Below are 23,822 nucleotides of genomic sequence, written 5' to 3'. Positions count from 1 at the left end.
TAGGTATGCAAGTCTATAGGCATGCAAGTCTATAGGTATGCAAGTCTATAGGTATGCAAGTCTATAGGTATGCAAGTCTATAGGTATGCAAGACTATAGGTATAGCAGAGTCTATAGGTATGCAAGTCTATAGGTATGCAAGACTATAGTTATAGCAGAGTCTATAGGTATGCAAGTCTATAGGTATGCAAGTCTATAGGTATGCAAGTCTATAGTTATAGCAGAGTCTATAGGTATGCAAGTCTATAGGTATGCAAGTCTATAGGTATGCAAGTCTATAGGTATGCAAGTCTATAGGTATGCAAGTCTATAGGTATGCAAGTCTATAGGTATGCAAGTCTATAGGTATGCAAGTCTATAGGTATGCAAGTCTATAGTTATAGCAGAGTCTATAGGTATGCAAGTCTATAGGTATTCAAGTCTTTAGGTATGCAAGTCTATAGGTATGCAAGTCTATAGGTATGCAAGTCTATAGGTATGCAAGTCTATAGTTATAGCAGAGTCTATAGGTATGCAAGTCTATAGGTATGCAAGTCTATAGGTATGCAAGTCTATAGGTATGCAAGTCTATAGGTATGCAAGTCTATAGGTATGCAAGTCTATAGGTATGCAAGTCTTTAAAAGTTGCATAATGCTACAAGATATTCGCCTTGACTTTGTCACGTTTTAGTAGTCACAAAATTATTTTACATAACAAAACTTGGTAAAAGAACATTCCTTTGATAGTGTGCAATAAGGACTACCTTTCTGTCAAGACAGACATTAACTCATATAATATAAAAGACTTCAAACTTAAAATTAAAATTAAGTAACTTTTATTCCCACATCTTTTTCAAAATTTAATTTCTATGCATTGCTATTTTCATTTTCTAAATTGTGAATTCGTAAACACTGATCATGCCATCTTGTCGACTACAAACAATTTTAGAATCATCAAATTTTATGCAAGTCACTGGTTCTTCACAAGCTGCTATTACATCTGGCGATCTAATGCTAAAAAGAAATTGCAACTTTTTTTTACAATTTTTCTGCCTAGTATTAATTATTGCTTTGCTTCTTACCTTTTTATAATTTAACAAAATGGACAATACAAGGTTAGGCGGCAGTGAACCTTCCATGCTAACCGAAATTATATTTATAAGTTACATTTTAATGGACAACTTTTGAGAGAAACTTTCATAAAAGTTTATTGGCTTCAAAGATTTTATGGCGCTAAAATCGGGATTTTTACTTTTTTTAATACATCATACCACAAAAGTTTGACAGACAAGTGTGAAATTCTTTTAGGATTGTCTGGGACAGAGCGTGAATATTTTTTGATGTCTAACATAAATGTTAGAAAACAAAAACAAAAGAACTTAGCAACAAAAAATTAAATACTTCATTGAAAACGAACTGCAAATGTAATAGTAGAATATGAGTGTATAAGGTGTGATCATCATCATCATAACATTGAAAGTTTTTTGGGTGTTATTTACTACAATTCTCTAATCTTGTTAATGGCCAGGTCTGATTATGTACTTTTTGCCATTTACCAAAAATTAGTTCAGTGTCATTATAATTTTAGGCAAGGGATATAACGAATATTGTAGAAACTTATGTACCTAATTATTTTAATTTTTGTAGTTGACAATAAAAACACGTTTACTTTATTTGTTAGTCTTACAAAAAAAAACACAAGTATTTTTAATGTTAATGTTCTCTAATGTTATTTAAAAACGTTTTTTTTGTTTAAAATATTTTGTTCGAAAAATTAATCCAGCAAATTAGCCCCTTGAAATCTAGAAAAGGATTTATCCAAAAAGTTGTGCACATTAATTCTGGAATACTAACTACCATCATCTTTTAATGATTCTACTGTCATAGATACAGTTATATTTTATATACTTACTTTAGCATATTCCATATTTTTATCACCCCATCTTTACTTGAAGTAACGATGTTTCCTTTGTATTTCTCTTTGAAACTTTTTGATGTTGTGCTTTTCGAATTCTCTTTTGACTTCATCATCAATTGCATTTTGACACTTTCAATCCTATATCGATTTAGAAACACATGTCCATGGAGAATTTTGTAAATGTCCATATGGTTATGTTAGGTCAGAATTTTAATTTTTGCGTGTGAAAAGAACAGATATTCTTCACAAAAAAATTAGCTAAACAAATCTCTTTTAAAATAACATTTGACGTTTGACACAGGATATTGAAAGCATGAAAACATATATCAATAAGCATTGTTTTGTCATTGCAAAAATTGTTTAAGGCAATTCATTTTCAAAATTAAAATTTAATGCCAGAGTTTAAATGTTTTTTTACAATTTTAGCAAAATGTTACTAAAATTGTTCTTTGGGTTGTGATTACCCCGTATATAAAACAAAAAAAATAATAAAGTTGTTGGACATTTTTTCCAATCCATTAAATTAAATATTTTTTTAAATATTGTTGTACTGTACTAATTTTAGCGTGATATATTTTCGTGCCTCTATAAATATATATTTTGTAGCCAGACAAATTAAAATGCACAAAAAGTAAAAGAACAAAAAATCACGTGATTACTCCCTCGAATAATTGCCTCCTTTTTTATCTTCCTATAAAGTTTTGGAATAAAAAATGTAATTTTTAATTTTTCGTGCTTTTTTTAATTTTATGACTGAATTATTATAAATAAGGTTCTGTCTAACCTGTCCTTATGAGCTTGATCAATCGTAAAAATTGGAGCATAGTTATCTGTGTCCCATATCTGAAGATCAGTGCCACAAGCGCATAAAACCAAACCCTAAATTGATAAGGTTAATATTTATAACAGTTTGGAAAATTAACCAAATTAATAAAAAATTATAGTCAAGTAGACTATTATACCAAACATATTAATATTTCTAACTTCTAACATTATCCAGCTTTTCTATAAGAAATTAACATGCTTCTTTAGCATGTTAAGCATAAACTACAAGCTGCTTTCAAACTATTTCAGACTGGAAATATTAGTAGTATATTTTTATAATTTTGTCATCCTAAAAGTTATTTGTTTAAAACATTTGTAAAAATACATAATTGTATTACCGCAATAAGACATAGCACACAGAAAAAAGTGTAATGCGCTATAACTTACTTAAGTAGCTTGATGTAGATTTAAAAAAATTTAAACCGCGATTACTATAATCTTGGAGGAGCTATAATTCACTTTACCTTGTTGAGAGACAGACTTGTCACAGGAGTTATTGAAGAAGTCTTAGTCGTCATTTGAAAGCTCACAATACATGTCTTTGTAGCTATATTCCATACACAAACAGTCTATATAAATTAAATGAAGTTGATTCTTAGCTGATTTGTACGCAATAATTATATATAGCTAAAAAATATATGTGTGAGTATAATAAAAGAAGATACAATAAATAACAAAGCTTGTTATCTTGGTTGTTATATTTCAAAAATAACACATCATTTCGTCACTCAAAGTTGCATGTCTTGTTAGGACGATCTTTAGACAATAATCATTTACAAATACTTTCTTAAATCTATAAACTGTACTTATTATCTTACAAGTTATAATTTATTTAAGAGGACTTTCTTTTATTCAGCTGGAAAAGTGTTTGAATATTTTTAAAATCTTTTAGTACTATTTCCATTACAATACAAATACCCAACTTTTGTTTATATATTTAGGCAATATCACACAAATAATTACCCTATTAATTGTGCCAGCAAATATCTTTTGTGAGGTGTTACTTATCGAGATAGAATGCACTCCACCGAGAATATTGAATGAACAAATAACTGAACAGCTTCGTAAGTTCCATAATTTTACCTAAAAAGATTGTGATTTTTATAAATTTTACTATACAATAATTACCAAAAAGTTCACAAAATAAAAACATTAATAAGATGACAGAGCTACACATTGTGTTAATTGAAAAGTGTTAACATTCTTCTGGTGGAAACTCTAATAAAAATAAGATTCATACACTAACCTGTTTGATAAGACAACAATATAGCAGTAATAAATCATACGAACATTGATACCTGAACCTTAAAAGGGCGTTATCACCCTTATCGAAAAAAATTAACATATACATTTTATTTATTTATTTCAAAGTTCAGACAGAGTTATGACTTTCCTGAAAGTTTGAGGATGTAAAACGTACTAGAAATGGAAATAATGGTACTTTAATATCTTGAATTTATTGTTTGTTATTTCCAGCCGCCATATTTAACGGTCTTGTTGATCTCTTATTCTCGTCTAAAAAGCGGGCCGTCGCAGAATGTTCGTATGAAGGCGAACAAACGGCCTTAACTCTTGACTTCTTATCTAGCAGACACAATGCAACTGGATCAAAGGAACTGATTATTATTTTTTTAATTTTGTATGAATTTAGTTTGGTTTACCGCGGATAAAACTGGGTGTATTTTGACATTCAAATTGACAAAATACAAATTGCAGAAAATAATGGAAAAATATATTAAACTTAGGGTTAATATGTATGTAATTCATAATGATAACTTATAATCTCCACAATGCTAAATAGCAGAAAAAAGGGTGGTTTATTTTAAACAATAAAATTTAAAAGACAAATAGGCAGATCCGATTAGTAATTTTCTGAGTTTCGCCAAGCAGTGATATGTTGACAATATTAAAGTTAAACTGTGAGAAAATACCATTTCTAATGATCAATAAAAACAAAAGCCATCACAAATATTAAGGACACACAGCTTTGTCCTGTGTTTTATAAAAGACGCCATTGTTGATAACGCAGAATTAGTTTATTCAAGGCAAAATGCAAAAAGTTAAAAAAATCATGACAAAATTTGTGTTATGTTAACTTTTCAACTCTGGCAATTTTTATTTACCCAGGCTAGTCTCTTTAGTTTCTATTGGTACTTCAACAAGAGTCCTACAAAGGAGGTCCTAAGGCATTTGATGCTTCTATTCGCAGTAATCCCAGCACAAGCATACATATTTATTAATAAATATTAATCCTATTCCTTTGCAACGCCAAGCAGAAAGGGTAAATTCATACTTTTATAGTCTTTGGCATAACTTGGCTAGGGTTTGGACCCAAGACCTTCTGCATTGAAATTGAACGTCGAAGTTTGGATTTTTAAAAACATGCCTACTTCCCATACAAAAAAGACATCTAAAAACCTAGGTTATCATTTTTGAAAAAAAAGACATTATAATGACCGTGTTAATTAAATTTACAGTTTCCAAGTTTTTGTAAAGCTAATGAACAATTAATTTAAAGGACCGGCCTTAATGTCTCCAAATCTCACAAATCAAAAAGTGCATTCTGAAGGTCAATCCCACCCTCCTCTTAGTAAAATAAAAAATATAATATTAAAGTATCGTCAATCTCTGATATTACAAGCACTCGTGAAGCATGTATATTCAGTATTCTCTCTAATTAGCGGACACCGTTGGTGCATGAACAAAGTGTCTCCTAATTAGAGGTGTCTTCCTTTTAGAAAGTTTTACAATGTAAGCTCAAAATTTGAAGAAAATGCGATTTGTATACGAAATGTGTAACTTAAAAAAATAGCGGGTACCGTGCTGGACTTAGACACGAAAAAAGAAGAAAACAACTAAATTGAACGTAATATAACTTTTTTAAAAATAACAAACAAATATCAACATCATAATATCAACTAAATTAACATGAATTTTTAAAAAACTTCACTTGAAGTAAAAATTTTTAACAGATTGTTGTTTTAAGTTCCTGACTCGAAAGTGAGGATAAAGAAGTTCTTTATATTGGAATGAGTAGCATTACAAATCGCTAGAGGATATCATGTCTAGATTAACATCTGGAGCCCCTTGGAGGTTTGTGGAAAGACGGTTAATCGTGGAGGTGGATATGGTATGGAAATTCCCGTTTAATATAAGTTGATTGGACAACAAAAGTTGATTGACTGGTTTGCGAAGAAAATTGAAGCTGTAAAACCCGATATTTCTTGTAAAATGTTAGTGTTTAAAATAAATATTTTAAAATTATTAAATTTTTCATTATTTTTATATGCTGGTTCCTAATTTTTTGGACTGTCCGCTAATTGGAGAAAAAAAAAAGCTTACAGTTGCCATTTCGTGGAAAAATAATTGTCCGCTAATCAGAGTGTCCGCTAATTGAGTTTCGGCTAATTAGAAAGTTTTTTTATGAGACTTTGACTAGAAAACGGCAGGTACATGGACAAAGTGTCCGCTAATCAGAGGTGTCCTCCTGTTAGAGTGTCCGTTAATTGGAGAGAATACTGTACTATATATTTCCACGCTTCACGGTATGAAAAATTGTAATGACAAGAGTTATCCCTCCGTAATGTCAGACTAAATTTAGGATGCACTTTTCATTTATGTCACTCCTAAAATAAACTTTTTTTTATGGAAAATACAAAATAAAATTATAAAGAATCAGCAAAAAAATCTAAAACTATCATGCTTGATGGTAATTGTTACGTTTTCATAAAAACAACTTAGATTTTTTTTAAAAAAAACAACAAAAAAAGCAGAAAGTTAATTTAATGTTAGTAGCTTAATAATTTTAATTAATAAAATCATTTCTAGAAAATAGAAAATCAAAAAGTCTTAATCCCAACATCTCCTTAAACCGTTCACTGAAGCACGACCATATTATTTTCATCAATGTTTTAGTGGATCTGAAAACTGAATCTTAAGTTACAAGATTGTACGACTGATTAAATAGACTCACTGTTTTGTCAGCAGAGCCACTAGCAAGTAAAGAAGCATCCACATCTAGACACCACACAGCAGCAGTATGCCCTATCAGTGTCCTAGAAAAGAAATTTGGAAAGTTTTTTACATAAAAGTCTGAATCAAGTTTTTAACTAAAGCATAAGAAGCAATTTTATCACCTTGTGCATGTTTTGTCTTTTATATTCCAGATCTATGGAAAAGGTAGACAAAACAGCTTATAGCCAAAGCAACTGACAGAAATGAAATTGATTGCAAAGCCCATCCAACAACCCTAAAAGCCATGACTAATTCTTTATTTGTATTTACAAGCATGTAATTTTGACTTTTATATTATATCTACAACACAAAAGCTGGGGAAAATAGGCTTTTGAAGGTTAATAATCAAACATTTGAGACATTATATGACTTCCTTATTGATTTTCAGCGCTAACCAAAACTATGAACAATGTCGGGAAGCCCTGGATAATTTTTAAAAAACGTGGTTCTGCCTAATGATTTTCATATTTTCGCTGCTAATTCGAGCATATTTTGGTCTGTGAGTCTGACTCCCCAATACAAGGAAAACATTTCTTAAAATAATACCTAAAAATTAGCTGTTGTAATAAAAAAATGTAAAATCGAAAAAGTTTGTAAAAAACTTGAAGTTAAAATTGTAAGAAAAAAACAATAACACAAGATTCACCTTAATTGTTTGGTCATTCGAACAACTGGCCAATAAATTATGCGATATAAATTTGACACACCATATCAATTTCTAAGCAAAAGAAATCCAGATAAAAATAAAAAAAATATTATTAGATCAACAAACACAAATGCAAACACAAATATAAAAGTAAAATCTCATAAATTAATTTTACCTGGTGGCCTTCTAAAATTTTGACACATTGTTTTTTACTAAGCTGCCATATTCTAAATTCAGTAAATCAAATATTACTGTGGTATAAGGGAAAATAGCACCCTAACCTTTTAAAATTTGCATGTTTTAAAAAAGAATAGTACTTGAAATAAATCCGATTTGCTATCAAACAATAAGAACGAAGATCATTTATCAGCCTCAAGAAAGGTTAAAAGATTGCGTTTTTTCACAAAAAAAAGGCATTTACTTTAAAAGATATTAAAAGAAACTGAATAAATCAACCACAATACACGTAATAACCTTATGGTCTTATCAGAGTTTGAAGAAGCAACCAAGTCTCCAAACAAATCAACAGAGGTGACACTAAAAAAAAAGCAAGATTGCAGAACAGCTGTAAACTATACACCACAATAACAAACTTTTTTTTACCTTCCCACTTCATTTGTTAATTCGTATGCTGAGAATTTTCGATCAATCCAATTCTGTTTAACTTTTAAATACCATAAATAAGCATCTCTGTAAGATGTACATTTAATATGATCTGGCAACTCTAAAATTAATTAATAATCCTTAAGAATACGATTATTTTTTCATGTATTGGACAAAATAAAAACAAGCAAACCCTCAAGCAGTATTAAAACCATTAGTTTTAATGTACATTTTAAAAAACCCACATAAATATTTGTAGATTTTAAGAAAAACTGCCTTCTAGGAGAAGAGTATATAATAAAACTCTCTTGATCTGCCCCTCATTACAGATGAGCTTAAAACTCTTACAAGAACATATGTTTTCATTTAATTTTTTTTTTCTACTTTAAAAATTTTTTCTAAACCTGACACCATAATGCACTTAATTTTTCTCGTGTTTTTTATAATTGTTTTGTTATTTTGTAAACTTGACGGAATTAAAAAATTTAACAACAAACTGATGTTTACTTTGGGGCTTGAAAACCACAGTGATTGCAAAATTAAACAGTCAACTGGTGCCCAAATATTATTGAAAATATAAGTTATAATTAATTTAATTTATTTGTAATTGTTGACACTAAATATATATTATAGATAAACATAAATATTCATTCTTACTTATTTTTTTGACCTTACACCATTTTTTCCAAATAGTATCATGAATTGCCAGATCTCTCCATTTTGTGCAGACCTATAGAATGTTAACAAATGGAAGCAAAATTGAAGATGTGTAGATATAACTGTACTTCATAAAAATAATACCATACTAATTGTATGGTCCACGACAAAAATCTGATCAAAGTATAAAAAATCTAAAACGAATAATAATGGAGAATGTTTTTTTCATCAAAACCTTACGCCAATGCCTTTCAGAAAAAATATTTCATCCACGAAAATCCACATTCACAAAAGTCTATTTCGAATGTATAAGGTTTACATTTGTTATTTTTATCCTTTTGTTGCTAAACTTAAGTTAGAATGTTTTAAAGAAGGCGAAAGTTAAACATTGAGTTGTTACAGATTTATCATTTCTCTTGTTTAAAAAAAGTTGTCAAAAGTCATTGTAGCAATATGCAAAAATTGTTTAATAAAGCCAATATATTAAAAACTTTAATGAGATGTTTATCGTTTGACATAAAAAAAATTTGTTACTCCTTTATCATTTTAGAGCCTTCCTCTCTGTACAGAAGAAACCTACTAAAATTTTGCCCAATTCTGACAGGACAACTCTATAGACAAATAAGTAACATGATATTCAATGTTCACAGTCAGGTGAAATTGTTTTTTAAACAAGTCCACAATTAAATTTCATGCAATAATAACCTAACAATGTATGAGCCACAAAGAAATAATAACCCATTAAAGTTACAATGTGATTCTTACACAAAATGAATTTAGTTTTTAATAATTTTTTTCAATAATCAAGCTTTGTAAATTCCAGATCATTGTTTAAAGAGCGTGTGGGTAATAAAACAACCCTAGTCTGTGACAAAAAGGGAGATAAAATTAGTGTATCATAAAAAATTGGGTAGCAAATCTCTTTGCAAGCACAGCAGTTATAATATATTAATAAACTGTCCATTTCTAAAGTTAGAACATACCTAGAACTTAAAAATAATGTCAGACCTTTCAAGTTTATAAATAATGGAATATGACATTTAACACTCTCCATACCTTGGTACACAAGTTAACCTGTTTTGGCTTCAAGTGCATGAATATTCTTATTGATAAATCTTTTGGCAACAATGAGATGATGTCGCAATGCAACCGAACCTGAAATTAGAAGGACAAAATACTTTTAATGGTTATGTTTCTATGGGCAACTCTATACCAATAACATATGAATGAATCTCAGACGAAAACTACATTGTGGTAATAAAGAATAAAAACCCATGCAAAATTCATACCATTAAAGAGGCATACAGGTAATATATTTGTGATGGAGAGAGTATCTTTAGAAATAATTTAAGAAAATCATCTTGTTGCCCACCTATAAAAAGAATACGAATATCAACATTTTAAAATCTACATAAAGAAAGAATGCTAACAGATGATAGAAGTATGTTGTGGTTAACACATTTATTTCTGGAATATCTTTAACTCAAATACAAATATTTGATGTTTTCATGGGAAATGCTGAAATTAAAACACAATTCCTTTTTACATTGTTTTTTAAAAAAGTCAGTTAAATTTGTGTTTACCAATTAGGAGTTTAGAAACAGTAAAAGTTAGACAAATGGCAAACTTATTTGTTTTCAAAATAGATTAAATAGATAATGATAAAAATTTTTTTTTTTAGTGTAAAATCAAAAAAAAAATGAGATTAGCTTACATAATAATTCTTTCTGTATTCAAACTCCCAGTGTTATAGAGCAGATGAAAAATTATATCATTCAGTGTATAAACATATTTCATTGTAATCGTTGCAGTGGACAAAACACTTGTTCGATGCAAACAAAAAACATCTTTAATACAACATTTTGTACATATGAATAAAATTAAGCTTAAACTCCTGCAGAAAAACAATTTTTATTTTTTTGGTAATTATACTAATGCATGACATGTGGTGTTGTAAATATTTGTTATTCTTCCCGTTTGATATTTTGAGCTTATTAACATGAATACAAAATTCTGATTATCATTCATACCAGCAATTTTTTTTTCGGCATATAACTTATGTGTTCATAATCTCTGATAAACTTTTTCAGAAAGCAATAAGATTTTTCAAAAAGGTGAAAAGATTGATATGACAATTTTTAAAGCTTTTTCGTATGAAACAATGCCTATTTCCACCAGTATAAAATTCAAAACTGCATCAACCTGATAGTAAAGACAACACCAAGTTAACATAGCAATTCACAAATACACATAAGGAAGTCAATGACATACATGTCCATGTGAGAAACCAACAATTTATTGTATTTAATTGTTCTTTAAAACCAATCCCTTGTGATTTCTAAATGGTGACAAAGAAAATAAATTTTTAACACCATTCTTAAATTGTGACAGTAAAAGAGTTTATTTTTTTTCAACCAGTGATAGTCCAGAAAAATAAACATTAGAGAGTTTCTTTAAAGGAGTGGTATTGTCTTCTTGGAATATTGTATTTCAACTTTTTTGTAAACTAAATTTAATCCTTACAAACATAAAATTAAGGTGTATCAAATGGCAATAAAAATATTAGTAGAAATGCCAACCACACAAAATGTAATAAAATTTAATTAATTTATATAGTTTTAATCCTACCTGGAACTTTTGATACAAAAAATGTTGCAAGGACGTTGCTTTATTAAACTGTTGCCTAAATACAAAGGAATAACATAAACAGTTTATCAACTTAAAATATGAATTCTTATAAATTTGCACTCAGTTTTAATTTACTGTTTGGGTGTGTTAAATCAGCAAATCAACAGGGAGGGGTAGTTACACAAACAAGTTCCTTATTCTACTTCTCTATGCAACCGTGATGAAGTTATTAGCTATTAGGCCTAATGTTACTTTGTTGTAAAAAAATTACAATAGTTTTGCAGAAATACAAAGCCTAAATTATGCACTGTGCAGAGAATGCAGCAAATATTTGACAAAGGATTGTAAACAGCCATTTGTTATCCATTTTCTCTAGTTTGTATTACAACAGGGCAAGAATTGATAATTAACGATCACTGTCTAAGTTTAAATCAATAATGTTCCTGTTATATAAATATACAATTAGATTTCTTCTCAATAATTTAAAAGCATAAATAAATTTAAACAATAATGACATACCTTCGCTTTATGTTATTTTGAGATTGCATTTTTTTTCCAGGATAGCAACCTAATTCCATGTGTCTCTTTGATGTTTTTAAACTGAGGGGTAATCTATTAAAGATCTCTTCATCTGAATTGGCCAATTTATATTTTCTGGAAAAACAAGCTGGAGCTGTTTTTATTGCAGGCAGACAAATTGTTTTGCTTCTCCGTGAAAAAGTAAATTTGGAAGGGCTTTGAAATATATGTTGGTTTGGTGCAGTTTTGTGTCTGCTATGTAAATTTGCTTTGCTGTGTAGCACTCTCTCTTGTGTATCATTCGACTGAATTGGATTGAACCAAACTTCATAAGTGTCTTTTGAATGAGAAATTAAACTCCACTGATTCCTAGATTTAGGATGATTTTCAACCAATGGCATTGACCGTATTTGACTTTTTGTAAAACTAGATGGTAGTGTTTTCATGTTGGGGCAAACACAATCATCAGACCATGCTTTTGCGTCTACCTGGAATTTAAATAAAGCATGACAGAAACACTAACAAACATAAATAAATAAAAAATTCTATACATAAAGTAATTTTACTTCGTTTCTCATATGTGCACTTTTTAATCTGTATATTGACTTTCCTTTTATCTAAAAGTTAAAAAAACACATTACCTAATGAGGCACAGAACTTAATTTAGATTTATAGGTTTGATTTGGAGTCTTAAATTGCTGCTGCTATCAGCAGAGCACCTTTTCAAATTGAGCGCCTTTACAGGTCAGAATGCAGACTTTTTATAATACGTGGTCTCTAGGAAAATCGACCTCTTCTATTTTTAATTATTTTAAAACAATAGAATTCCATATTTCGTATTTTTAAAAATACGAATTACGTATTTAAAAATATGTGTATTTTTAAAAAAACGTATTTCGTATTTTCAAAAAATACGGAATTCCTATTTAAAAAAAAATACATGTATTTAAAATACGAATTTCGTTTTATTGAAAATATGGAATTCGTATTAAAAAATACGCATTTCAAAAAATACTCTGTAAAACACATAAAAAAAGTAATCTCTGGTCTCTGGTTAGGGATCGTCTCCCACATCGTTTCATTTTTAATACGAGTTGAAACGACGAATTAAATGTTTTTATTTTTTTCACAAAACGATTATAAAATTTACTATGAAAAGTAAAACGATTTTGTAAAAAAAGTATGAAATGATTTGATAGGATTATGATGAAAAAACGTCCATGTGAAGTTCTAAATTTGCCGCATATCATTCTAAAATGACGAGAAAACGTCCCTGCGAAGCTTTAAAGTTGCCGCATTTCATTTTAAAATGACCAAAAAACGTCCCTGCGAAGCTTTAAAGTTGCCGTATTTCATTCTAAAATGACGAGAAAACATCTCTGTGAAGCTTTTAAGTTGCCGTATTTTATTCTCAAATAACGAGAACACGTCTCTGCGAGGCTTTAAAGTTGCCGTATTACATTCTAAAATGATGAGAAAACGTCCCTGCAAAGCTTTAAAGTTGCCGTATTTCATTTAAAATGACAAGAAAACGATCTGCGAAGCTCTAAGTTCCTGTATATCATTCTAAAATTACAAGAAAATGAGCCTGCAAAGCTCAAAAGTAATTTTTCTATTTAGTTAATTAACCACTCACTTGATACACGTAACATTTTTAAAGATAAGAAATTCATTTTTGAAAACAAAATTTCAAATTTTCTATTTTTAAAAATAGAATTTCGTATTTTCTATTCTTAAAAAATACGAAATCAGTATTTTCTATCTTTAAAAAATACGAAATACGAATTTCGTATTTTTTAAAATAGAATTTCGTATTTTTAAAAATCCGAAAATTTGTATTTCGTATTTCTAAAAATACGCGTATTTTAAAATACGAAATCCGCATTTTTTAATACGAAATTTTTGTATTTCTTATTTTTTAATACGAAAAGAGAAGTGGTCAATTTTCCTAGAAAGCATCACATATGTAATGTTAGAATAGCTTTTTTTAAACAATGCTGATTGGTAGCCAACCAGCCAAGTGGCCATGTCTATTTATCAAAAACCACGTTCACATATCTTTCACGCAGGGTTATACAAATTTACATGTTAGAAGGTAAAAAATAAATTGTACCGCTTTGGGTCATTAAAATCTGGTATCTCAACAACCCTTTTGTAATAATACTAAAAATCTTGTTTCTTCACAACAAGAGAAGTTGCATTTTTCTGTCTTTGTAAAATGTGTACAAATCAGGCTTACACAATGGTTATCTCATTTATACAACTTGTTATGGCAGAACATCTAAACCTTTTTAAAAGCACTAAAAAAATTCTTGAAAAAATTTAATTCATGGCTGAGTTTTTATTTGCTTGTTTGTTTACAAAAATACTTAATAAAACTTAAAAACAATTTTTTCGGTATTTTGAACCACAGAAAAGGATGTGCTGGAAATTATTACCTTGATAAAAATGGTGGAAAATTTAATCTGACAGCCATTCATAAACCCAAGTACCCAATATTTGTGCAATAATAACACACCTGTTGCATCCTATTTACATCTCTTTCAAGCTTGCTAGTCAGTTCTCTAGTTATGTATGTTGAAATAGGACAAAATGAACTATGTATATCAAACTTGTGATAAGTATAATCTCGATGCAGCAACGGTTCCAAAATCTAAAAGCAAACTGTAGTAAACTGTAGTGCAATGAAATTTGAAAATGTGCTGATAGTTGAAAGATACTGGGAGGGGATCATCAACTGGCTTTTTGAGTTGTTTAGCACTAATACAACAAAAATCAGAATGCTTTTTGAGCTTAGTGGAAATGCAGTACTTTGCAGACCAGATGTGAAAAGCAAGACATTAATCTATCAAATCTTTGTCCCACAAAAATTTAAAACAAGCTACAGACATGTGGTGAGACAAGTTATAGACATGTCCAACAAAATTGGGAATGCATTGAAAATTTTACAAAATTGCCCTGATATAAACACAGTTTTTTAAAGTTTTGAAACACATAGATATTTCAATTTCGACTTAGCTCTGCTTAAGGCAGTGAGAAGAAGAAGTATGGAATAACATTATTAAAAATGCTTCATAAGAAGAGGTTGGGAGCTACAAAATCTACTAGCAAATGGAACATCTCTAGGTTTTTATTTACACTTTTGGTTTTAAAAAAAAAATTTCTGCCTGAACATGAATACTTTTCATAATAAAGATCAGCTGTTTTTACCAGCTCTAGGAACATCTCAAGTAAGAACAAATCTAAATTGCTATATTCTGCTTATGTAGAACATTGCCTGATAGGGTGATTTTTATATTAACAAAGCAAGACAAAACAAGATTATGAAAAAATGAAAGACTTTATTAAAAAAAAAACATAGTCCTGGAAGAGGAGACATTTATTTTATACCAGTTACCAGGTGTTATTGTTAAATAATTGTTGTTTATACTCCATTATTAAGCACATTGGGACTAAGGATTTATTGTTAATCCTAATTTTTGATTTAAAAATATTTGGTTTACGATTTATAATTAATGGAACCAATTTTCAGAGTTGCATTTCAAATTATTGGCATAATAGCAGGACATAATGAACATAAGCTAAATAATAAATTTCTTTGATGTGGAGTTGTATACAAAAATAAAATCAAAACTTACAATTTAATTAAAGTTATGCCAATATTTGTTTTTAAAGATAGATTTATAATTGTTACATTATCAGACTTAGGCCCTATGACCTTTTAAAGGTCACAATATTAGTTTAGATATTGGAATGCCTTTTTAAAATTAATTAACGATTTTTTGACCAAATTTGAGGTCAAGGTTGATTTTTAATATCTTATTTGGTTTAAAAAATGTTTAATAAAAAAGAGAGCTTTTATTTCAAAGATTCGGAAAATTCAAAAATCTTAAATTTTATAAAAATGGACTTCCTCTTTAAAATTGAGGGAAGTGAACTTAGACCTGTTTTAAAACTAAGAGTACAATTTTACGAATATTTTAAGGCAGGTTTATGACTAGACAATTTTATTGTTTGCTTGCTTTTGCACATTTTGCAACAAGTTACTCTCTTGTTTTTACATAGCCTGTTTAAAAAAGCATTCTGCTAGTAAAGAAGTTACTGTCATTCGGGCAAAAAGAGAATGATAGATTTTTGTACTTCGTTATTTTATCCTTAACATATATGTGACTAACTGTGCGTATCAATTTCTTGGATTTCAAAGAACTAACAAATAGTATTTCTCTAACAGCGACACAAATCTAAAAATAAGAAAATAGAAAATTCTATCAAATATTGAAGAAATAATATAAAAAAAGAAATATATCAATAACCAGCTTACTTGTTTTTCACTCCACTGTTCCATCCAGAAAAATGTCTGGTCAATCTGTTGGTCATGTGATATGTTTTCATACAATGGATAACACTGGAGTACATCAGCATTGTTACCTTTTAATTCTGCCACTTCCATTGTTTAGGTCTAAAAAGACAAACAATAATGGGTAAATATTTCATACAACAATTTAGGTCAAACATCATCCTACTACACAAGCTTGAGGCTTTGAATTTTCTCTTCCATTTAATTGGAAAAGTAGAAGGACTTTCAAGTACTTCACCAGTCTTAATATAGTTCTCAACCTCAGCGAAAATATTCATATTAAAAATATGTGAGGGAGTTTTTTAAAAGACCATCTAAAAAACAAATAACTGACAGTAAAATAACACTCTTGAGATAGTTTTACTCTCATAAGCATTTATGTTGCATCAAAGTTAAAATACAATAATTACCATGTTTACACTTCAAGCAATTTATTAAACAACTCATTAATTGCTAACAGGAGATAACAAACATGGTTTCTACTTGGGTCAACATGAGAAATATAGTATATAATTTGCCTGGTTTACATCAAGCGAAATGGCCAAAAAAATAATTTTAACTCACACAGCTATAATTTATAATTTAAAGTCAAGACAGTTTGGTCTTAAAAACAAATATCTTACAAGGTCTTCTTATTTCTTCAGCTGAAAAACCTGCAATGTGTATAATGTTTAAGATACTTATGACACCTCCATCTTGAACAACAACTATCAATAAAGCCACAGAAAATCCATTTAGGCGAAAAAACAACATAGATGCATTATTTGACTTTTTTTGACATCAGCAATGACTTATGGATGCACAAAGAAACTTTAGCACAATTTTTTTTAGCCGTTGTATGTATTGTTTAGAGTTTAAAATACTCATCAAAATAAAGTTTAGAATCCATGGTCTTGATTCAGAAAATGTATAGGATGATGAGTTTTTGACGAAAGGTTGAAGATTTAAAAGTGTGGTCATTAACCTGTCTGTTCCAATAGGGTGGGTAAACCCAGGTATTTTCTAGGTACCCATGCAGGACATGATGTCAGTTATTTTCACCCATTTCTAAGTTATTAATCCTTAAACTTAAAAGTGCAATGCAATGGATCCACTAATCTGACTTATTCATTGACGTCACTGTAAACGTATTGACGTTGTGCCGTAACGTCTCAGCAGTTAACAAATAAGACATCCCTTTTTCCAGCTAGGAGGAGAGAAGCACCAGAATGACAACGATAGATGGGTAGTAAATTAATAATCAAAGAGTTATAACTAGTAGGGAGAAAGTCTATTACTGAAGACTATTATGAATTACAATAGTATTCCCTTTTGTTTTATTTGTTCTATATATTTTTAGCTACAGAAGTGAACAGATATTTAGAGAACCTATGTAAAGTTGGGTGCGCTGTTTTGACAAAATTGATAAACAGTTTTTATTATTATTATTTGAATGATACCTATCACAGGTATCACAATCATCATTTTTGGCTTAAAATCAGTTTACCATGACAGTATCAGTTGCATGGAGTAAAAAATAGTTAGCTAGTTTCTTAACTCATCTCAACTCGTTTGCATATCCACCTAGTCATTCTCATACCCTTTCTTTCTAAACTTCCCAGATCTTCCTGCTTCACTTCGTTTGTTTCTTAACACTGCTTTATCTCAGTAGACAAGACTCTGCTTCTCAACAAAGAAAATAACTCTCGGTCCTGACATTAACATCTACCTTAAGTGGATAAATTTTGGTCAGTATGCATTTGGAAAATGACCACAATGGAATAGTTGGTGGGGATTTAATTTGGCGAATGATAAATTTTATAAATTTGGCAAGGGTGTAATTTGGCGAACACAAAAAAATGTTTATTTTGGCGGGAATTTATTTTGGCGAATGACACGAAGAAATGAATTTTTATGTCGTGAAATGTTTTATAAAAAATAAGAATAAACGTAGATAAAAACACAAGATTTATTAGAGAGTGAAAAAATACTTGTATTTTTAAAAAAAATTCATTTTTTTGGGAGAAAACATTTTTTTTTTATTAATTAAAAAAAACGTTTTTCTTTTAATTTGGTGGGAATTTGATTTGGCAAACAATAAACTATGTTAAATTTGGCAGGTATTTAATTTGAAATTTGCCAAATTTAATCCTTGCCAAAATTTGTCCACTTAGGGTATTCTGCCACCTTCTTCACTACACAACATATCAATTAGGAACAATAGTTCTCTAACAGGCAAATGCTGTAGAACATTACAACAGTAGCTAAAGATATACTTTGTTGTGTAAAATCTCACACTCGATTACTTAGCTTCAATGCTACTAATCGTAACTTTACATATTTAACCCTTTATTGTACACAAAAGTTTAAGCTAAATTTATCACAAGTGAATCCTTGATGATGCTGATACGACTTCTAGCATTGCTGCACTTAGACTGTACTCTCTCCACCTAATCTTTTGAAAGCCTAAAACAAAATTAACTTGGATTGCATCTATACATATCAGTTCTTTCACTCTTTTAATAACTTTCAATACTTGATCAACCAACTTCAACCATGCACACTTGTTGAGAAGAATCTGTTGAATAAGAGTAACATTTAGAATTTTTATCAGATCTGAGAATTTCAAAACCCCAAGTCCGACGTTTAGTACTCCACCCAAGGTATTTTTAGAGATTTGCAAATTACAACACAATACAAGGTCCCGGGGGTCTAGCATATAATGCTGCCGCCTCAAAAAAGGTGCCAATATGACAATAAATGTTTAAAAAAGAAGCCTCTTTAGTTTTACCTTTTTTTTAAACTCACACATAAAAACTCATCATTGTAGAGTACAGTTCTATTGCTGTAGATAGGACAAAAGTTACAAAACATTTATATATAGTAATAGCTGAAAATATATACAAGCATGAAATGAAAGTAGAACACATATATAATATAAGCAACAACAAAGCCAAGGTAATAACACATCTCTATATAATATTAATAAGCGTGAACAAAATATATATATACATAGCATAGCTCACAACGTAAAATATGTGAAAACATAGAGGTATATATAATAGCAGCAGGGAGGGAGGAGGAAGAAAAACTGCTAGAACTGAAAAGGAAAACCATGAGGCAACTGCAGCTTAAATACTAGCAAGACTGCTGACCAAAAATATGCTGCTGACCAGAAAAGGCACATAGGTAAATGGTGAACTAACTATGGGCAATACAAACCAGAGTACTGTAGGAAGAAGATCTATATATGTGTGCATTTAAACACTCATAAATATATATTTATGAGTCACTTAAACTCACACATAAAAACTCATCATTGTAGAGTACAGTTCTATTGCTGTAGATAGGACAAAAGTTACAAAACATTTATATATAGTAATAGCTGAAAATATATACAAGCATGAAATGAAAGTAGAACACATATATAATATAAGCAACAACAAAGCCAAGGTAATAACACATCTCTATATAATATTAATAAGCGTGAACAAAATATATATATACATAGCATAGCTCACAACGTAAAATATGTGAAAACATAGAGTCCAAATCCAAAGTAGTAGTAGAAAATAAAATAAAATAAAATATGTCATGCAAGGTGTGATGCCATAAGTCGTTGGGCAGAAAACCGCTGAGCAAGGGGCATGTGAAGGTAAAGAAACATACTATCAGATTTCCAGTCCCCCAATAAGGATATGACATCCAGGGGAACGCCTGCCTCTAAAGCAAAGGTGGCCCCCCCACGGCGAAACGAGTGGGTACCATATTGGGAGGTAGAACACCCTAACTCTGTCAACACTTTTTTCATAACGGACATGAAAGTCCGATATGTCAATATAGAGTTGGGTAGCATCGAGGATTTGCGCCAACAAAAGGCTTGAGCATCAGGCAGAACACCTGGAGTGAGAGAAAAAGCATGCAAAATAGCCCGAACTGGACAAAGAGGAGAAGAAGGAATAGCCACCAGTGGAACAGTAATTGTGCGCTGTCCCAGTTGGATGGTCTTACTCCATCTAACTAGAACGAGAATATGGTCATCATGAAAAGTAAAATCAGACCGAACTAGTTGTTTGAGGGGATTAAATATCGTAGAAGATGCCGGCAATAAATGTGACTTACGGAACAGACCAAAAAATGAAACTAAACAAACAGCCCAAAATGAAGCATGAAAGCTACAATTTAGGTTAAGGCGAGAACGAATACCAAAAAGAAGAGTAGTGGTAATAGGAAGACGTGGCTTGGCCGGAACACCAAGCATACGCTTCATACCTTTTAAAACTGTGGATAGTGTCCAATTGTTGGTTAGAGGATTAGCATATCCCATCTCAAGATGTAGAAGGCCAACAAAATTTAGATACATACAAACTGATTGTGGTAGTAAAAACCTAGCCAGATGGGCAATATATAGGCATAAAAAATCTGTGGAGGCAGGCACAAGTGGCGAAGACATCTGGCTACAAAAACATTCATAAGCCTTGCGATGCGTGCGATAGCTCTTTTTTGTATTCTCAGCATAGGTGGCCTGCCGAAAAAGGACAACGTCGTGAACCAACTCCGAAACGAAGGGGGGCAACTCTAGAGGAAGGAGAATACAAAAATTAGCTACCACAGATGGTATACTTACCAATGAGAAAATAATATGAATAGGCAGACATATGATTGATGGCAACCATATCACAGACTGAAGTTAGTGAGTTGAGCTGCAAAAAGTGCAAAAATGATAATAAGTGTTGTCTTGAATGAAGACGTGATATGTCGTCAGCAAGGACATTCTGAGCACCAGCTACATGGAAAGCCTTCAAACGAAAATTGAAGGTAGCCGATAACCAAAACAACTGACGTAAATAGTCCATCATAACAGGGTGATGGGTAGTTCCTTTATTAAGCATAGCAACAGCAGCAGTATTATCGCAGAAGACATGGATAGTTTTGTTCTGCCAAGTGGGAGCCCAGCGAATAGCAGAAAGAACTACACACAGGGCTTCCTTAAAATTAATATGCAAAGAGGCAAGAGGGGAATGGTCTACCCTTAGATGAGAATAGAACCAATCACCCTCAAAAAAGGCACCAACAGCGTCAGAGCAAGCATCAGTTTGCAGACTGGTAATAGGTCTTTGGTCATAGAAATCGCATTGTCCATTAAACACACCCAAGAACTGATCCCACCAAGCTATATCCCTGTGAAATTCGAGCGTCAAGCGACACTTCGAGGCAGAGGAAGACAAGGTGTTCATCAGATCCAGGACACGTCTCAAGAACGTTCTACCACCATACACGACTTTACAAGCCCAATTTAGGCGACCAGCAAGACGTTGCAACTCTTTCTTAGAGGCTCTCTGCTTGGTTAAAAAATGTGACACTACTTCCCTCAATGCATCCAGTTTAGCAGGTGGAAGAGAAAGGGTAAGTGACACAGTGTCAAGCAGAATTCCAAGAAAAGTAAGTTGCTGGCATGGAGGGACCAACTTAGCAGGGCTAAGCTGAAACCCTAGTGCAACAAGTAATTTACAGAGTGTGTTATAGGCCTCATAACATTCAGTCTGTGTTCGGCCAATAACAAGAAAATCATCTAGGTAGACAATAACGAGAGGAAAACCTCGTCTTAGCATCATACGACGAACAGATTGTGTAAGGCGATGAAATATTCCAGGAGCACTTCGACCTCCAAAAGGAAGTCGAGTATCGACAAGATATGAGTATCGAGTGCTTCCAGAAAACCGCCATTTTAGACCAAGCGCAGCATAGTTTGATGGATGAACAGGTACTGACCGATATGCATGGCGTAAATCAACCTTGGCCATAAAATATCCCTGTTTGATCATAGCACAGGCATCATCAATAGTTTGAAATTTTTGTTTTTCAATATCAATGTATGTATTGACACCCTTTCCAACTGGCATGGAACAGTCATGTATAATGCGTAACTCATCAGAGTCAGGTTTGGGGACAGCCCCAAGAGCACTGACAATGGTAGGTTTACATTGAGTAAGAACATAGTTACCAGTTTTAAGTTCATCCAGCAGAGTAGCTTCTACTTTCATATGAGCTGTAGGACTGGTAACAGAAAAGTAGTTATTCATTTCGGCAGGCAATAAATCAGAGTCCTTAGGAAGAAGCTGAAAACCACAGTGAATTCCATTAAGGAGGAAGTCACGATCTGGGTCTTCAGCCAGTTCATTGGTCCATAAGTCAACATTAAGAGGAGTGCGAAATTCTGAAGGTAGTCAATTGTCAGAATTGTGGTTTTGTCCAGAATGAGGTTTGCCACAAGCCTGATTACCAATTTTGCGGTTGCAGACGTGGGTGAATTTACATTCTGTTTTCTGGCAACCTTTTTGGCGGTTAAAATTACGACATATTTCCACACCGGAAGAAGTATGTGTAGGAAACCCTGAAGACGATCCTGAGGCAGGTGAACCTGAATTTCCCTTACTTAAGGTACTGGAAGGGTTACAGACAGGAGGGGAGGCCCAACGAGGTATAAGCATCACTTCATGCAAATGGCTATTGTCAAAGCTCCATGGATAGCCATATGTGTGCTGAAGAATTCGATATTCATCGTCATACTTTAGCACAGACTCCCAGGTGTACTTTCTAGCCAACTCTAAGATCTTAATGGAATAAGACAAATAGTCACGTAAATCGGACGAGGTTGGCAATCTGGCAGAAGACAATAATTCATAAAAAATTCTCAAATTAGCTATGTTATATTGTTCCATGGAAAGAGATTCCAGTCTTGGCTTCTTATTTCCAATGGCCAACATTAGCGTAGTTTGAGAACCAGGATCAGTAGAAATAACTTTCTCCTGCTCCACAGGACGAAGCCGAGACACAAAATCGACTATACGAAGTGGCTTACCATTTCCAGTGTTTGAAGAAAGTGCAGGGCGCAGAAACAATTCTGAACTACGGTCTTCTTGCTGGCGAAAAACATCCGATAGGGAGCGTGTTTGTTGTTGTGACAAGACAGTGCGATTGGTCAACAAATTGGCGGACTGTTGCGGAGCAAGCAAGGAAGCAAAACAAGATGGCGGTTGTACGTCAAGGGGTGAACGGCGGAGATTGTCTTGGACACGATTGGTTGGATTTACAGTTTGATGCAACGGGGAAGTGCTTAAAATTTGTGCTGGGCAGTCATTTCTGGAAGAAGCTGAGCGAAGCCTAGCTAATTCTGATTGTCGAGCAGCAATCTGATTGAGAAGGTGTTGCTCTTCTGTTTGTAAACTTTCCCTTAGGGATAGCTCTTCCTGTTCTAAGACAGCCAGCTGATTTCGAAGAGCAGCTAGCTGAGACGGTGAAGAAGATTTGTTTGGGTTGTTTAGGTGAGACTGCAGAGGCGAAGATCTTTGGATTGAAGACATTGGGTTATTAGCGATAGTTGAGGAAAGTGCTGAAGCAGCTGATGTGACAGTGTTGGTAGCGCTAGAACGACGACCTGGACAGTGACGACTGGGAATACCAAAGTCGTGTAGAGCCAGAAGTGCCTTGCAGCCAGGACATTTTGGGATACGTTTCTTTTTGAGTGTGGACGATTCCTCAAGAGCGACAGACATTGCAGCAGATTGGAAGGTTTGAGAAGTTGAATCTTCATCTTCTGAGCCATCTGGCGTTTGAGTAGGTGAGATAAAATATAACAGCATCCATATAGGTGATAAATACATGTTTAATTAGCCAAAGATTGGTTTGATTGCAAA

At 31.9% G+C, this 23,822-nt stretch overlaps 1 protein-coding gene across 4 annotated transcripts; it reads right to left on the bottom strand.

The window, feature by feature from the left end:
* Positions 1-457: 457 nt before the first annotated feature.
* On the bottom strand, positions 458-23,125 carry LOC130656027 (F-box/WD repeat-containing protein 7-like). 4 transcript variants are annotated; one of them, XM_057458861.1, is made up of 22 exons: positions 22,988-23,125; positions 16,111-16,248; positions 15,965-16,030; positions 14,308-14,442; positions 12,356-12,406; positions 11,790-12,277; positions 11,271-11,325; positions 10,914-10,980; positions 9,932-10,014; positions 9,699-9,797; positions 8,643-8,715; positions 7,986-8,106; positions 7,857-7,919; positions 7,558-7,609; positions 7,383-7,454; positions 6,859-6,890; positions 6,696-6,777; positions 3,686-3,805; positions 3,187-3,291; positions 2,682-2,776; positions 1,892-2,035; positions 596-993 (listed from the first exon to the last, which is right to left on the bottom strand). In XM_057458861.1, the coding sequence occupies exons 2-22, from the start codon at positions 16,237-16,239 to the stop codon at positions 870-872; spliced, it is 2,256 nt and encodes a 751-aa protein (XP_057314844.1). In that variant the 5' UTR covers positions 16,240-16,248; positions 22,988-23,125; the 3' UTR covers positions 596-869. The 4 variants fall into 4 exon arrangements, with proteins under 4 accessions (XP_057314847.1, XP_057314846.1, XP_057314844.1 ...); XM_057458863.1 differs by lacking the exon at positions 22,988-23,125 and having other exon boundaries at positions 459-993; positions 14,308-14,453; positions 16,111-16,185; XM_057458862.1 differs by lacking the exon at positions 7,857-7,919.
* Positions 23,126-23,822: the final 697 nt, after the last annotated feature.

This window comes from Hydractinia symbiolongicarpus, chromosome 8 (assembly GCF_029227915.1).
Source record: "Hydractinia symbiolongicarpus strain clone_291-10 chromosome 8, HSymV2.1, whole genome shotgun sequence".
Lineage (NCBI taxonomy): Eukaryota > Metazoa > Cnidaria > Hydrozoa > Anthoathecata > Hydractiniidae > Hydractinia > Hydractinia symbiolongicarpus.
This window is presented reverse-complemented; position numbering and strand designations above follow the sequence as displayed.

Coding starts and splice junctions, on each gene's coding strand:
- LOC130656027 (XM_057458861.1), bottom strand. CDS start 16,239: ATGGAAGTGGCAGAATTAAAAGGTAACAATGCTGATGTACTCCAGTGT. Junction 9,798..9,931: donor ACCTGTATGCCTCTTTAATG/GTATGAATTTTG, acceptor TTCTAATTTCAG/GTTCGGTTGCATTGCGACAT. Junction 2,777..3,186: donor CAAGTCTGTCTCTCAACAAG/GTAAAGTGAATT, acceptor TTATCAATTTAG/GGTTTGGTTTTATGCGCTTG.